The 18,277-nt window shown below is 39.5% G+C and overlaps 1 protein-coding gene across 3 annotated transcripts in view; it reads right to left on the bottom strand.

Annotated features, from left to right (window-relative positions):
* Positions 1-18,277, bottom strand: part of ptprub (protein tyrosine phosphatase receptor type Ub) — a 310,515-nt gene that overhangs the window by 121,607 nt on the left and 170,631 nt on the right. For all 3 annotated transcript variants that reach the window (XM_047360605.1, XM_047360606.1, XM_047360607.1), the window contains exon 4: positions 106-187. In XM_047360605.1, coding sequence (XP_047216561.1) covers positions 106-187 — 82 coding nt within the window. The remainder of the gene's footprint in view (positions 1-105; positions 188-18,277) is intronic.

Here is an 18,277-nt window from a genome sequence, read left to right as displayed (position 1 = left end):
TTTTGAGCTGCTTTGCAATACATTTTCTCACATTTCTACATTACCATCACTTAATGCTGCTATCATACAGCGCCTTGTGTGACTGTTGTGTGAAGTGGCACTCACAGCAGGGGTAGTTAAGCACCATGATGTCATCTATGGCGACGTAACCTCGCCGCTCCCTGGAAACCGTTGCCTCAATCAGCACCTGTGAAAGTGAGCATGAACGTATGATAACCAGTTTTGAATGAACATACACTTCAGTAGCCTGGTGCTCTCACAGATGAAGTACAGGAGCGATTTCCAACACTGAAGGCTGTGTGAGTTTTGTTGCTCTTGTTCCCCCATCAGTGACAGAAACATTAATTACATTGAAGCCCATTTCACATCTACTGACCCAAAACAAAAGCAAAGACAATGAGAAAAATAAGACATATACAGAAGCCTCAACACTAAGACAGATAAGTTTTGTCTCTCTCTGCAGGGCCATGGGAAATAATTGCTTTATCACAAAGCACACAATATGGTGCCTGAGTCATGAGCGCCATCATAGATTCAGGGCACGGGCTGCTATGAAGCCATAACAGCAGATAATACAGCCTTCACAAGGCCACGAGACTCAAGGGAGGACAAACCTCCTTTCTGTCCTATGGAACAATAAGCTAGATGAGCGCTGGGCCCCCATGAAACCAAATCAATATCAAATCACCATCGTCAGTAATAGTGGGAGAGTTATGAGACACAGGGGGGATGTTTGTTTTCGCAGCACCAAGGACAGTCTTCCGTCCATGTGTTTGATCATAGACCATCTTTGAGTTATTGTTTCTCATAATCTTAGGAGTAAATGATTACCACATGCTTCTCATCACCGCATCCTGGTTTTTACCTCGATCCCCCAACGTACTCGCCTACACACTAAAACATGATCATATCCTGTAAACTATTAATGTTTGTCTTTGGATCGGTGTAGACTAGAACCCTCACACAATATTTGAGACATTATTGCGTTTGTAAGTGATGTCTCTTTTTAGTGTATACAGTTAGAAAAATGGAAAAAAATAAAAAATAGGCATTGGTCCCTGAATATGGCACAGCAGGATGTCCTACAGTCAATGCCTTGCAAAAGTATTATTATCCAACAAATTCAAGGTCTTATTCAGATTTTATGCCATAGATCAATAAAAAGTAGTGCTTAATTAGGAAGTGGATGAAAAAAGGTTTTCAAATTTTTTTACAAACAGAATTCTGAAAAGTAAGTCAGTGAGCATTTTCATCCAGCCCTTCTGAGTCAATGCCTTGTACGGCTGCCTTTTGCTGCAGTTACATTTGCAAGTCTTTTGGGGTTATGTCTTTACTAGCTTTGCACATCTAAAGCATTATGCCCATTCTTCTTTTTAAAAAAAGCTCAGACTCAGACAGATTGGATGGAGAGTGTCTGTGAACTATAATTTCCAGGTTTTGCCACAAATTCTTAATTAGATTTAGGTCTGGATTTTGACTATGCCATTCTAACATGCTGCTATGATCTAAACCACTGCACTGAAATTGTGGCTGTATGTTTATGATCAAGGTGATCCCCCATCTCAGGCTCAGAAGAATATTCCCCACAGCATGATGCTGCTACCGCCATTTTTAAGGGGTGGATGTTATGTTCAGGGAGATGTGCAATGCCTTCCTCCAGACATAGTGTTTTGCACATGGGCCAGAAAATGAAATTTTAGCCTCATTTGATGAGGGCACCTCCTCCCACGTTTGCTGTCTCCCACCTGGGTTCTAGCAAACGTTCAGCAGGATGTCTTATGGGTTTCTTCCAATGATGGCTTTCATTTTGATAGTTTTCCAAAAAGGCCAGAATTGAGGAGTGCAGGATTAAAGGATTCCCTGTCAAAATAGTCTTCCTTCTGAGCAGTGGATCTCTGCAGCTCTTTCAAGCGTCCTGTGTGGCCCTTTGCTGCCAAAGTTTTGGAGACTTTCAAGGAACAAGTGTATTTAAATTGATATTATATAACAAACAGTCGGACTCAGTTTATTTATTTGACTTCTAAGGGCAGTTGTGATTTGGGAGTATCAGAGTAAAGAGGCTTAACACATCTTTACACCTTTTTCAAAACCTTCCTTCAACTTTGTGTGCTACTTTTTGTTGTTCACCTACATTTTCAGTCAAAGTTCCTTCCCATTCTTCAAGTTCAAATCCGAAACTTTTCAATGCTCAACTTTCCGGTTTTTAGAGTTCTTCAATTTGAAATATAATACAATAAAGTTCAATATGAATTTATGGCAGATATTTTTACAGTGGACAGGCTTTAAATACAGAACCTGGAAAAATGAGAAATCCAAAGGATTAAAGGTAGGTGGGAAAAGGAAGGGAATTATATAGGAATCAAGGAAGAAAGAAAAGAGGGGAAGAAAGAAGGACACAATAATATAAGAATGGAAGGACACGACATTTAGAATATAATAATGAATAAAGTCTGAATAAAGTCTGAAAAAACAAATATTTTTTCACACTCTTATTTCCTTTTTCCTTCTTATCCAGACCTGAAAACAACCTAAATCAAAGTCCAGCCTTTTCCAGACAGCGTAGGAACCCTGGCCACTAAAACACATCGATGTTGGTGTGTGTTATGTGACAGAATTTTAAAATAATTTAATAGAAATAAATCCTTACGCAAGGCACTGTAAATGTTTTCATACAGAAAGTGAATTCACAGCATGCACAATGTTAACTAAAAACTAAAATGACAGACAGACAGCAAGAGGTGTCCTGTTTTCCCTGCTCTGAATTATACAGGTCCTTCTCAAAATATTAGCATATTGTGATAAAGTTCATTATTTTCCATAATGTAATGATGAAAATTTAACATTCATATATTTTAAATTCATTGCACACTAACTGAAATATTTCAGGTCTTTTATTGTCTTAATACGGATGATTGTGGCATACAGCTCATGAAAACCCAAAATTCCTATCTCACAAAATTAGCATATTTCATCCGACCAATAAAATAAGTGTTTTTAATACAAAAAACGTCAACCTTCAAATAATCATGTACAGTTATGCACTCAATACTTGGTCGGGAATCCTTTTGCAGAAATGACTGCTTCAATGCGGCGTGGCATGGAGGCAATCAGCCTGTGGCACTGCTGAGGTCTTATGGAGGCCGAGGATGCTTCGATAGCTGCCTTTAGCTCATCCAGAGTGTTGGGTCTTGAGTCTCTCAACGTTCTCTTCACAATATCCCACAGATTCTCTATGGGGTTCAGCTCAGGAGAGTTGGCAGGCCAATTGAGCACAGTGATACCATGGTCAGTAAACCATTTACCAGTGGTTTTGGCACAGTGAGCAGGTTCCAGGTCGTGCTGAAAAATGAAATCTTCATCTCCATAAAGCTTTTCAGCAGATGGAAGCATGAAGTGCTCCAAAATCTCCTGATATCTAGCTGCATTGACCCTGCCCTTGATAAAACACAGTGGACCAACACCAGCAGCTGACACGGCACCCCAGACCATCACTGACTGTGGGTACTTGACACTGGACTTCTGGCATTTTGGCATTTCCTTCTCCCCAGTCTTCCTCCAGACTCTGGCACCTTGATTTCCGAATGACATGCAGAATTTGCTTTCATCTGAATAAAAGTACTTTGGACCACTGAGCAACAGTCCAGTGCTGCTTCTCTGTAGCCCAGGTCAGGCGCTTCTGCCGCTGTTTCTGGTTCAAAAGTGGCTGGACCTGGGGAATGCGGCACCTGTAGCCCATTTCCTGCACACGCCTGTGCACGATGGCTCTGGATGTTTCTACTCCAGACTCGGTCCACTGCTTCCGCAGGTCCCCCAAGGTCTGGAATCGGCCCTTCTCCACAATCTTCCTCAGGGTCCGGTCACCTCTTCTCGTTGTGCAGCGTTTTCTGACACACTTTTTCCTTCCCACAGACTTCCCACTGAGGTGCCTTGATACAGCACTCTGGGAACAGCCTATTCGTTCAGAAATTTCTTTCTGTGTCTTACCCTCTTGCTTGAGGGTGTCAATAGTGGCCTTCTGGACAGCTGTCAGGTCAGCAGTCTTACCCATAATTGGGGTTTTGAGAGATGAACCAGGCTGGGAGTTTTAAATGCCTCAGGAATCTTTTGCAGGTGTTTAGAGTTAACTCGTTGATTCAGATGATTAGGTTCATAGCTCGTTTAGAGACCCTTTTAATGATATGCTAATTTTGTGAGATAGGAATTTTGGGTTTTCATGAGCTGTATGCCAAAATCATCCATATTAAGACAATAAAAGACCTGAAATATTTCAGTTAGTGTGCAATGAATCTAAAATATATGAATGTTAAATTTTCATCATTACATTATAGAAAATAATGAACTTTATCACAATATGCTAATATTTTGAGAAGGACCTGTACAGAATCATTCTGATCATGTCGTTTATGAAAGAAAAATAAAATGTGTAAACAAAAAGCCCAAGACGCTTTTTAAGAGATCTTCATCTCATTCTGTTTCTTGGTAGATAAATGTTAAATTAAATCCTATTAGTCCCAAGTATTTGCCCAGGAAAGACCTGAGATGTGATAGGAGTGAGCCATTTTTTCACATTGTTTTTTTACCAATAGATGCTAGTGTTTCTCTGAAAAAGATACAATCTTGTTATGACCTTTTTTCCTCTAAAAATTCATTTTTGATAGACTGTAGGTGAAAAATTATATCTTCACAGCTTTAATCCCCACAGGAGAATCACAACAACATCTTCCAGACCTCTGGCCTGGTGTCTAACCGTTTACTGTCGGCACCACAGACTTAGTCTACCTTGCTAGACTTAAAAAAGGAGGAAACAGATTATTCTGACAACAAACCCAGATGTATATGACCCTTAAAGAACCTTTCACAGATACATCCTGGGGGGAAGTGAGGAGATTGGGGTCAGCCAAAAAACCTCTGGGCAGAAACAGGATGTGCGGGTCTAACGGAGGAAGAGGAGAGGTGAAAGGGAATGCAGAAGGAAAGGTCCCGACAGGTGAGTCTCCTGTGGTTGGATTGAGACCCTGCCCTGCCCTGGCTACTGTTTTCAGAGAGGAAAAACTGAGGCTAATCTTCCTCTGACAGAGTCCATTTTTCTTTTAGTTCCTGAGCCCAGGCACAAAGCTGAGCTGGAAGCAGCTGCCCCCACTTTTAAAAAGAGCGATTTTAACATTTCCTGCTTTTTCCATTGCCACTTTCATTCTTTCCCACCCATCTCAGGCTGTCGATTCTCTAAAAAGCCTGTGGCACATCAGCCTCTTAGTTCAGGATTCATTTCTTGTGTCAAGGTTTTTTATTTTGCAGCCCATTTTCCCCCTTCCTTTACAAACCTCTGCTTCAACTGAATAAAAAATAGAAGTAATGATTAAAACCCAACTTACCTAAGTGTTGACCTAAATTAGATGTGTAAACATGCACGGTCATGCCATTAGGCCAACATTGAAATTAGCTAGAAACACTGATTAGGCTTAATGGTATACAAGGAAAAAAAAAAAAACATCTTTCAGGCTCTAATTGAAGCTGTTATTACTCTCTGCTGAGCTAAAGCGCCGAGCAGATTGATTACTGGTTAATCCCTAGTTTTTGTAGCCATTAGGAAAGGAGGTTATTAAGCGGGAGACATTTAGCGCATTTGTTTCAATAAAAAAAACTTCAGAGGTTCTTCTTGAAAGCCACTTTTCCAATAGGACTTTGCATATTCTAACAAGCTGTTAGTTTTCTTCCACAAGAAGCAAAAGCCTGGAAACCATCCTCTGGAGATAAAGAAAAACAAAAGCAGGACATCAAGAGATTTACGGCAGATATAAAATGCACATTACCAGAACATATTACATTACCCCGTTATATTGTTCTTTAGAGACAGAGGTAATGTCTACAGATAAGGAAAAGATTTATTTGGCTCTGTAAGTCAACTTCTACCTTTCTCCATTAGACACGCAGGATTTTTACTCACTGCTTGAGTCAGTAACAGATTAGATTTTAAAAAATCTTTAAAGTTCACAGAGAAATGCTCCTGTGCTGAAGTAAATCTGCTCAGGTGGAAATGCCAAAGGATAACACCTCAGTGTGAGAAAACCGAGCAAGTGTCAAAAATCTCAATGAGATCTTTCTCGGTACAGATGGGCTCAGCTTGGAGGGCTCTCAGCAGGTTACAGTGAAGGGGAGAAACAGAGATGGACTCTAACAACGGCAAGGCATAACATGTTCTGAATTATAGGTGGGTTCATCCACCTCCTGTCTGTTTGTTTACTAGAGAAATTAATCTATGAATAAGATAATGACTGGAGGGTATATATATATATATATATATATATATATATATATATATATATATAAATTAATCTATGAATAACTGGAGGGTATATATATATATATATATATATATATATATATATAAATTAATCTATGAATAAGATAATGACTGGAGGGTATATATATATATATATATATATATATAAATTAATCTATGAATAAGATAATGCCGTACGATTCCCAGCCTGCGGTCTTTCTGCATGGAGTTTGCATGTTCCTCCCACAATCCAAAGACATGCCTGTTAGGTTAATTGGTAACACTAAATTGCCCTTAGGTGTATGAATGAGTGTGTGTGTGGTTGTTTGTTTGCCCTGCGATGGACTGGCGACCTGTCCAGGGTGTACCCCGCCTCTCGCCCATAGACTGCTGGAGATAGGCACCAGCTCCCCCGTGACCCACTATGGAATAAGCGGTAGAAAATGACTGACTGATGACTATATATATATATATATATTTTTTTTTTTTTTTTTTTTTTCATTGATATTGCAAAAGGTATTCTGTATAATTCAGCTAAAAAACAAATCTGGGAAAAATCTAAAAATATTTAACAATAATACTTTGCTGAAGCAACGTTTAATTCAATTTCATTATTTAGTCTTTACAAGTAGGAGTCTATCAGCATGGTATATATTGACTTGACACTATTTGCCTACTCTGCCTTGCAAACGTTCTCCAGATGTTTTCTTGATTTGGAAACCTGAAGGTTTGGGGTCAAAATAAACTGAAGATGGAACTGCTAACTACTTTACCCAATTTCACAAAAAAACAAAGTTCTATTGGCAGGGTGCAGTCTTATTTTTTTGTGTCAGGCATACCTTTATGAATTTGTTTCACAAAAGTTCAAGTCTGGTTTGGTCACCTTTAATACCTTCTCTCACAAGGAGTTAAGAGATTTAAGAGGTCTGGATGTTTTCTTTGGAAGAAAGGGCTTCTATCTTGAAAGCTTACTCCTTAGTTCAAACATAAGGTCGAATACAGAAGATTGTTGTCACACGAGAATTGCAACCAATAATAAGTGGAAAAGTCTGTAGCTCCAACGGTGCTACTGTTGGACTCTTAGCAGCCTCCCTGACAAGTTTCACTCTTGTCTTTTCATACGTTTTGTAAAAAATTGTCAGTTTTTTTAAAGTCACTGTTTTTCCCACATTTGTTCCAATTATCGATATCTACATTCAGGACAGCTGAACTTTATTTCAAGTGAATAAGATTTACTACTAAGCATTATCTTGCTATAAGTATTATCTACTACTAAGTATTATCATTGTAGTAGTATTATCTTAAGAGTGTGCGCATATATGTAACTAGGATGTTTTACCTATTTTACTTTTTATATATATATAACTCCCAAATATTTTTTTCAGTTGAGTTTTAAATGATTGATGGAACTTTCAGGGTAGAAATACAGGTCCTTCTCAAAATATTAGCATATTGTGATAAAGTTCATTATTTTTCATAATGTCATGATGAAAATTTAACATTCATATATTTTAGATTCATTGCACACTAACTGAAATATTTCAGGTCTTTTATTGTCTTAATACGGATGATTTTGGCATACAGCTCATGAAAACCCAAAATTCCTATCTCACAAAATTAGCATATCATTAAAAGGGTCTCTAAACAAGCTATGAACCTAATCATCTGAATCAACGAGTTAACTCTAAACACCTGCAAAAGATTCCTGAGGCCTTTAAAACTCCCAGCCTGGTTCATCACTCAAAACCCCAATCATGGGTAAGACTGCCGACCTGCATGTCATTCGGAAATCAAGGTGGCAGAGTCTGGAGGAAGACTGGGGAGAAGGAAATGCCAAAATGCCAGAAGTCCAGTATCAAGTACCCACAGTCAGTGATGGTCTGGGGTGCCGTGTCAGCTGCTGGTGTTGGTCCACTGTGTTTTATCAAGGGCAGGGTCAATGCAGCTAGCTATCAGGAGATTTTGGAGCACTTCATGCTTCCATCTGCTGAAAAGCTTTATGGAGATGAAGATTTCATTTTTCAGCACGACCTGGCACCTGCTCACAGTGCCAAAACCACTGGTAAATGGTTTACTGACCATGGTATCACTGTGCTCAATTGGCCTGCCAACTCTCCTGACCTGAACCCCATAGAGAATCTGTGGGATATTGTGAAGAGAATGTTGAGAGACTCAAGACCCAACACTCTGGATGAGCTAAAGGCCGCTATCGAAGCATCCTGGACCTCCATAAGACCTCAGCAGTGCCACAGGCTGATTGCCTCCGTGCCACGCCGCATTGAAGCAGTTATTTCTGCAAAAGGATTCCTGACCAAGTATTGAGTGCATAACTGTACATTATTATTTGAAGGTTGACGTTTTTTGTATTAAAAACACTTTTCTTTTATTGGTCGGATGAAATATGCTAATTTTGTGAGATAGGAATTTTGGGTTTTCATGAGCTGTATGCCAAAATCATCTGTATTAAGACAATAAAAGACCTGAAATATTTCAGTTAGAGTGCAATGAATCTAAAATATATGAATGTTAAATTTTCATCATGACATTATGGAAAATAATGAACTTTATCACAATATGCTAATATTTTGAGAAGGACCTGTAGTTTCAGAATGATTTATTTTGATCTTACTATAATGATCTTGGCATTTCTGCAGGTATGTGTAGGCTTTTTAGATGCACAGTAAACCTGTATTAGATGTTGGGGATCCATCCCAGCCACAAACAGAAAAAGAACAAGACCTGAAATGAACAGAGAACAAGAGACTGTTAAACAAAACAAAAAAACTCTGAATCCCAGAATGCATAGCATTTACCCACTGACATGACAATCTTCTAAGAAGGAGCCCCACAGCTGTCATAGAGGTATAGAAGCTTGAGCGGAGAAGTGTTCTTCCCCTTAACCGCACCAACCACTACATTGGGGGGAGCTCCGTGCGTGAATGTCTTGATCTCTCTGAACAAGTTAAAGACTGCATCTTCGAAGAGAAACCTTGGGTCCAAAGTAAGGTCCGGTCCTTTGTCTGTGTGTGTGTTGACCGTACCCCGACCAGAAAAAAGGACTGGCCGCCTAAAACTGGCTGTCTGATCTTCTGCGTTTGAGAATGGATTCTCCAAGAACAGACAGTGTCTCTAATTATGACAATGAAGAGATTTTCCCTCCTCTGCCATGAGATGGCATAGGAACTGTAGCACCACATGCTGAATGCATGCGCAAGAAGGAGCAGAAACTCACCCTAGCAGCTAGAGTAGCCACCATGTCTCCCTGGCCATCGGACATTTTGAACACGAAGTGCTTCACAGTTCATCAGAACGTTCACAGTAAGAGGTTGTATCTGGGCAGATTGTGTAGGGCTAGCTGTCTGAGAATGCCAGTGTGCAGATTCACTAAATCTAATGCTAGATACCACATAAATACCACACCTCACCAGGCAGGTATTCATACAACAATAACTGATAAAGACTTAGAGCTGTTTGGCTATTAATACCTGGTGCCACGATTAGTTGATTTTGATTAAAATTACCAGTCTTATTAATAATTGCTCTTGGCACTTGTTGATAATTATTTATAGCCAACCCAACCTATTATTGCACAACATGAAAAAGTCTGTCTGTGTACTTGCTTGAAACTTGGCTTGAAAGGTTTTTTTTATATTTTGGGGAGAAAAGGAAAATGACAGAAAAAAACCTATCTGTCAGTGCAGTCTGAGAGAAATTGGTATGTAATTCACAAAAATCATTGTTCCAATGAAATAGCTTTCCTGTGGTCAGGTGAAGTTGATGTGAGGTCTGAGGGACTGACGCACCATGTCTTCTTCTCTGTATATTTTTTTGGACTCTTTTGTTAGAATCTGCATCCTAGCAGAAGTTATAGCAGACGTGACACTGTGAATACGTGTTTAAAGCCACAGGCTCTACAATCAGTCACAAGTGTGAAGCTGCAAAAAACAGAAGTGAACAAATCTCAACATTTTATTACAGTGGAATGCTTTGAGGAAGATTCTTGAGTTCTTCCTTCATTGTTTGTGCTTTTTTGTAAACAAACACCTCCTGTTATTACAGAGGTGGACCGCTCCAACTGGACAATCATCTCTGGCTGTCGCATATCAAACCTGCATAAGAACAGCTTGAAAAGCTGTTTGTATGCTTCTCTCAAAACCTCCCTTTGTTGTGTTTGTTTTGTTTTTTTGTTGTCACAAATAAAATGAAAGTGCTGCAAATCACAAACTGTGTTTTAAAAGTCTGTAATCAATCTAGTTTTTCAATTCCAGGTTTGACTAGTCCTGCTATGTCTAATAAGGTAAGATATCTTCTCTGTGTAACATTATCAAGTTCAAATTTGATCAGTATACTCCTATAAAGGTAAACTTTTGAAAGGCACTGTAGCTGCTCAGATAGCTGGTCTGCATTTAGCTGCTTTACAGACACTCTTATTAAAGGTCTGTGATTTTAAAACAGACTTTCATTGCTAACAGTGTCGAATGGAGCTCCTTTACTTCCCACGTCAATAACTGTCTGTTTTTTTTATGCAACCTAAAATGTTTCCAGTCATATTTGTCATTTTTGAAAGCAAGTAAAATGTGTAGAAGCTGTATTTCATTCAGCTGACTGACAGTGCGCAGCAACGTGTAGGGGAGTGGGAGCTCTCACACTTTTTTGTATCTCGCTAAATGGAATTTAACCTGTAAGAACAGGGTGAAAGAAAAAAAATTGAAACCTTGTATACCCTGATACCAGTAACCATCCCAGACCAACTTCATAGCCCACTGAAACTAAAGGATGTGCACTCCAAGATGTTCCATATCCTAATTATTCTTTTGCTTTCAAAGTGGACAGGAACAGAATGATTTGATGACCCGCATGAAGAAGGTAACTCAGCTTACAGCAAGAGTTACCATGAACAGTAGGGGGGTGCTGAAAGCAAGAATAAAAAAACAGATAGTAAGAAAATGTGATAGCGGGTTTTTGAAAGTCAGAGGAGACGAAAAGCTGAGAAGTTTCTGACATTTGAAATAAGAAATGAATAAGTAAAAGGAAAAGTATGAGTCAGAGACGAGGTGAAGGAGGGACGTCTCCGGCTTGAGTCGGCCGTCTAGGAGGGCTGGATAACATCTTTAATATTTGATAACACAGTTCTCCAGGTATTGCAAACACTTCTACCAATAAGACGCCGTGAGAAACACGGTAGTGTACATGGGTCTCACAGAACATCTTCTGTTGAGGCGCCTCAAGGTGATCCGCATTCCAGCCTGAAAATCCACTGAATTCCCAGAGGTTTTGGGATGAGTGATGCATGTGAATCTATCACAAACATGTGAGTTTAATAAAGCTAATTATTTAAAGATAAACAATTATTTGAAATACCACATGGATATTTTGCAAAAAAGTCCTACTTATTTCAAAGCACCCATGGTAAAAGTAATTAAGTACATATTTTTTTTAATCAGCAGGCAGGTGAATAAATAAGATGGGGTGATGCTTTTTTATTTTCAGCAACTAATCCTCTTAGTTTTGGTGATTATCAGAGCATTTAGCAGACTGTTTTTAATTACATTTCACAATGACATTTTCAAGACATAAACAGAGACCGTGTGCGCCATAAACAGTATTTTATTACACCCAAAATCTTGAAACAAGCCTCCGTGAGCATTATTTCCCATCTGTATCTCTGCAGTGCGAAAGGCTACGCTGACATTTTATAACCTTGTGCTGCAGGCAAGGATTAGTGTGCTGTAATACATCTTGAGACTAATAAGGAGGAAAAAAAGCTTTGATTAAAACATTGTCTTTGTTAAGTAATGTATGCTCTCCTAGATTTATTGTACTCCAGTCGAAATAAAAAGTTTTTCCTCTCTATTTGATCTTAACATTGTAACTCTGGCTGTATGAACAGAGTCGTTGTCCTACTGGAAGATAAACCTCCACTCCAGACATTTGCATGGCTCTACTGTAACTCGGTTTCTTCCAGGATTGTCCTGTTTTTAGCTCCATCCATCTGTCCATCAGCCTCTGACCATCTTTTATGTCCCTCCTGAAGGAAAGTGTCCCCACAACATGATGCTGCCACCACCATGTGTCACTAGGGTCTGATGTGCAAGTGATGCACAGTGTTATGCATGTAGGTCAAAATATTCCATCTTCCACAGATTTACATTGTTTAACATGGCTTATTGGCAAACTATGTATGGAACTTCTTATGGATGTTTTCTGACAGTGGCTTTGTTCTTGCTGCTCTTCAATAGAGGTCAGGGTTGTATAATGTGTACCCCTACATGGCCTATAATGGCAAATGGTTGCTTTGAATTTAATTTAGGTGTTTTAGAGTATAAGGGGTTGAACAGAAATGCACATGAGAGTTTTTTAGGTTATTATATGTAGAAAAATATGAAAAAGAAGTATCATTCTTCTTCTGCCTTATAAATATAAGCCATGTTGTGTTGGACCATCACATAAAATTTTGTATTTATAATGGTCTTTAATCAAACCTGATTCTCAATATGTTAATAAAAAACAGACTTCTGCTTTGGTATTTTTGTTTATTTAGAACTGTTTTGAGAAATACCACTACATTATGTGTATAATTGATTCTTAGTTCATGTATGTAGGACATCTGTGGTGATCAGAGGTACCATGGGTTTTAAAATATGGTGACTCTTTGTATTCACATGATTTTAGTCTGCACACTGGCTGTGCACCTGAAACATATAATGAAGTAAAATGGAAGCTCTTAATACAAACAGATTAAAATCTGAATCTTTCCAAATACAAATGCCGCATGAGGGCCTCAATTATAGTTTCCCTCCTGTTGGACCATTTTGTTTGCTAAATGTTGGACCATTTGCACGTTGCTGGACGCCACCAGGCCTTATGGCATCATTGGCCATTTTGTATCCCAGGACAGTCCGCTACAACAAATCCCAGCGGGCACCGCGGCTGATAGAACAGCTCCGATGCCACAGTCAACTATATAACAGTATGAGACGGAACACCATTGCTTTCAGCTTGGGACCGAGACGCGGTTACCTCGCAACTGGAGCATCACTCTGGAGAAGAAATCCCACGTGGATTTCATTCATTCTCCTTTGTTGGCCAACGAGAAAACTAAGCGAATTAAGCTTACGGGAATAAGAAGGCTTGTACGTTTTCAATTTTACCGATCGAAGATGTGGGTTTAACACGTAACCAAAAAAAATACAGAGTTTTCAAGGAGACACAATTTTTCCTCCTTGTTTTTTTTGTTCTAGTCGACCAGTGATGGCCCATCTTATTTTTCACCTTTCTGCCAAAGAGGCCACAAAGGACGAAAACGGACCATTCTTTTCTGAGTTATCCGTGGACGCGTGGAAACTCTTCACCCCCTTCTCTCTCTCCCTCTGCTCACAGGAGACAACATCAAGTAAAATCCATCCTTTTATTTTTATTACTTTATTAGAAATAGCATGGGCAGGATAGAGTAGGATTTTAGTGCGATTTAGAATCGCCACTTATAGTCTAAGCTGTTCTGAATTGTATGTGCATGCCATTGTTTTTTTTAAACTTGACTGCTGTTGAATTTTGGAGGATTCAAGTTGTGTTTTACTGTCTGGACACCTGAACACAGGTGCGCTCTGAAACTGGACTGCTATAATAACCTTATGGTGAAAATCAACCATTTTCTTTGTCTTCAACTTCATGCTTTACTAGCTTGCCGCCAAAAGTTTTTATTGTCCTTTGTCCTCTGGGTTTACAACTTTGCTTGGGGGAAGTTTTATGATGGTCTGTGTCCCACTGAGCTACACTTTGGGGAGTGGCCTCCCTGAGCTTCGTTCAACCATATTTCTTTTGTAATTTTGCCATAACTGCCATGACTGCTGGTTTGATTTCATACACACGCAAAGCTGTTTCATTTTGTTTAGTTAGGTATTTTACCCTTTTGTGTAGAACTTTGCATGTTTGATTAGGTGAAGATTATTAAATTGGACAGCAAGTTGTATCAGGGCTGTTGATTTAATAAATGTCACGTAGATAAAGAGAAGGCGTTTGTGTTTATTTTGTGCAAGAGTGATTTGTCAGTCAAAATAAGGTTAAATTTCCCCACGTTTCGGCAGAAACGGTTGATTAAACAGTGACATCTAATAATAGTTACCAACTATTACAGAGAATTTAATAATTGTAAATATCAAGGGCTTTGAGCCACAATTACAACATCAGAGTTCATCTCTGGTTTCGATTCATAAATGAGGATTTTTGGTTAAGAAATTAATTTTCTTAAATTGTGATTTTTAATTATAATTCTTGATAAATATTAATTAATCAATAATCATAATCCCAACACTCCAAATGTTAATGTCTAGAAGGTGTCAGCAAGAGCACAATCCAGACCGTGAGCAAGCGCTCTGCACTCCTCGACCCTCCTCCTGTGCTGTTTTCCGTGCTTCTCCTGGGCATGCCGTGCAAAGCAACAATGGTCGAGAGGTAATCACTACCAGAGCCATCAAAGAGGTGTGTGCAATATTCAAAAAAGTGCATTGCTTCACCTAAACAGAGCTGTCTCATACAGCATTACTCTTTACATTAACAATGTTATGGGAATATGCATACCTCCTGATAGTGATGGAAGTTCTTCCAGAGCATCCTCTGAGTTACTATGGGATGACAGTAATTTTATAATTTGTGGTTGTTAAGGGTTTTGGGCCCATTGCATGATGCTTTAGGATGGAGAATACACCATGATGTACACTGTGTTACAATGAGACCCGGCTCCAGAGGAACTTAGCTGGGGGGGCTGTGGCTAATTTTGAGGGAAGCCAGAAGACAATATTTGTATTTACTGTAAATACATAAAAAACATATATGTAGCCTTTCAAATGAAATAACCATGTTGTTTATTATTACAAAATAAAGAATCATGACTTAAAGTGTGATGTAAGTGTGTATCTGTCACCAGAAAATGCTCAGGTTAGCATAAACTTTAACTCATGCGTTAAAGAAATCTTAGGAACTAATCAGCACTGCATTATAATCATTATGTGACTCCGTGCTGTATTTACTGTAACCCTGGATTCACACTGTATCTGCTCCGGTCTGGTCCGGTCTGCTGCGAAGCCCGGAGGAGCTCCAAGAACCATACGCAGATTACTCAATAAAAACTAGTGATATATACGGTACCAAGTCCAAAACAACTAACTCTGCGGAAGTTTTCATTTTATGCATCCAGATATTTTCATGAGTTTTGTTCTACAATGCGTGTGTTCACTGAGTGCAGCGAAGCTATATTTGTTGCTTAATTTGGTGCATTTAAAGTATAATTGCTCAGTTTATAATACCTTAGTTAACCCAGTAACTGATCTAATTGATCTAATGTTAACAGATGCTACTATAGAAATATATGTGTGTATTTATTAATTATTATGTATTAAAGCGAGATCTAGTCCTGCTTAAGTTAATTATTTTGAAAATCTGGATGTTGTGCTCGTTCTATTTCCTGGTGGTGCAGTAAGATTCATGCATATTGACACCGGCTATGCTACGCCATCTAGCAAAAATAGACTCTGGTGGAATTAGATGTCCATCCGCCCGTCGCAGAACTTGTACTTTGCCATCTGATGAAAGCTGACTTTCTTCTCCTGACTCTGCTGCGTTTCTCTCTGATAGAGACTGAAATATATCTAAAGAAACATTAGATTCTTCGCTGCTGTCTGTGTTGCTGGCCATTGTAGCGGCAGTCAGTTTACCTGCAGGGGTTCCCTTCTGACGTCATAAAAGAGCACATCAAAATTGTAAAGGAGTAGTCTGGAAATGTCTTTTTAGTGAAATATAAGGTGTATGCAGGCTCAAATAATCCCATCGGTATTTAAAATGGCAATAAACTCTTTGAAGGAATTGTTGTGCAGCTTTGAAGCAAAGCAGGCCTTCAGATGTCTGGATGTCTGTTGTTCTTTTTGTGTTTCAAGTGCATTTCATTTGCCGGTTAACACAAGGCGACGACCAGCACTAAAGAAAACATCCACCCTTTAACATCCCCATTCTCTTTTATCTGTTTTGTCAGTGTAAAAGAGAGCAGTGGCGTGTTGTAAGACGAGACTCACTGTCATTCCACAGTGATGAGGTCTTTTGACTGCTGAGGGATTAGCAATGTAAGCCATGGTATACGTGCCTTTGCGGGGGCAGCTTGGTTTGCTCCCTTTGTACTCAAAAGTAGTATGAGGTCAGCCAAGTGAAAGTGACGAGTAAGTAAAGAAGCTGGGGGTGGGGGTAAATGTACAACTCTAATTCCTCTCCATTCACATTAGGATATATTTGCTCTAATGTTGCCAATTCTTGGTAATCAAATCCCCAACATTAGGTAATTTAATCCAATAATTTAAACTGTACTTTTTTCCTCAACATGGGATAAAAGCCAGGCTATTAGCTTTTTAAGCCGTTCTATTAAAAGGCTGGATAGTCAATACTACTTTATCAGTCAGTCTTCTCCTCAGTTTGTTCTCCTCCTCCTCAAAAGCCCGTTTTACCAACCTTCTGCTTTGTGCTGCCTCTCATTGGAAGTCGCAGCATCATTCTGACTCATCCACAGTATCCTGCAAGACTATTAATTTCTCTTGAACTGTTTCCACATTTACAATCACAGACTCCAATGTAGTTGATTGGGATTTTATGTGATAGGCCAATATTGCAAAACTGTGAGGCTGAAGGGAAACGGTAGATGGATTCCAAACCGTTATCAAAAAAAGAAACCTGAAAGGTTTGACATACATTTGTAGGCAGCCTTCTTTAATCTGATACCCCTAAATAAACTTGAGTGAAATAAGCTCCCTTAAGAAGCCAGCTAATCAGCAAACAAGAGTCCACCTCTGTGTAATTTTAATACAGTATGAGTACAGCTGTTCAGTGAATGCCTGAGAAGTTTGCATTAGTGAAAAAAGCATCATGAAGACCAAGAAAAGGTCTGCCACAAGCCAAACAGAAACAAAGCAAAGTAGAAGGTGCTCTACAAAAATTTTGTAACTTGACGAAATGTGAAATGTTCAAGGCCAAGGAATATTATTGCAAACCACTGTGTAAGCCATCACTGTTTACTGTGATGTTTACAAGTACACAAATCCACAGAGAAACTGAAAAGAAAGGAAATGGAAAACAAACTGTTTCTAACAAGCACTTTTGTTAAATTTAATGACATATCTGCTCCAATGTTAAGGCAGAGTGAAGAATCAGTGAGTCTCTTTTTGGAGAAATCACATGCAGCAGAGAACCACGCAAGGGAGACCGACGACTCATGTTTAATGTAACTCATGTTTTAAATATGTCAATTAAGGGAACTGTAAAAGTAATGATTTGCATTAAAAATACCTAAAAAAGAAATCCAACTGAGAACATCTAATCATCTGTTTTAACATTATACTTTAGCCTCCTTAACATTTTCTTAACAGCTTTAGTTTCTAATTATATTTAGGATGATTTTAATGATGGATGATTTCCAGTAGCAAACATTAAAATACAATGCAATACATAAATACAGTATTCTAGTATTCGGTGTGAAGAGGATTGGGCGGCGGACAAAGGTGGAGACCCATCCCCGGATGCTGAAGCTGGCTCTAGGTACGTGGAATGTCACCTCGCTGGGGGGGAAGGAGCCTGAGCTTGTGCGGGAGGTTGAGAGATACCGACTAGAAATAGTCGGGCTCGCCTCCACGCACAGCATGGCCTCTGGAACCCATCTCCTCGAGAGGGGCTGGACTCTCTTCTACTCTGGAGTGGCCCACGGGGAGATGAGCTGGAGTGGGTTTGCTTGTTGCCACCCAGCTCAGCCGTCTCGTGTTGGGGTTTACCCTAGTGGATGAGAGGGTCGCATCCCTACGCCTTCGGGTTGGGGACAGGTCTCTGACTGTCGTTTCGGCCTATGGGCCGAGCGGTAGTGTGGAGTACCCAGCCTTCTTGGCGTCCCTGTCGGGGGTGCTGGATAGTGCCCCTCCCGGGGACTTCAACCTTCACGTGGGAAATGACAGTGACAACTGGAGACGCGTG

The sequence above is a fragment of the Girardinichthys multiradiatus genome, chromosome 3, assembly GCF_021462225.1.
Source record: "Girardinichthys multiradiatus isolate DD_20200921_A chromosome 3, DD_fGirMul_XY1, whole genome shotgun sequence".
In the NCBI taxonomy this organism is placed as follows: domain Eukaryota; kingdom Metazoa; phylum Chordata; class Actinopteri; order Cyprinodontiformes; family Goodeidae; genus Girardinichthys; species Girardinichthys multiradiatus.
Note: the sequence above shows the minus strand (reverse complement) of the source record. Positions and strands in the feature narration are given on the sequence as shown.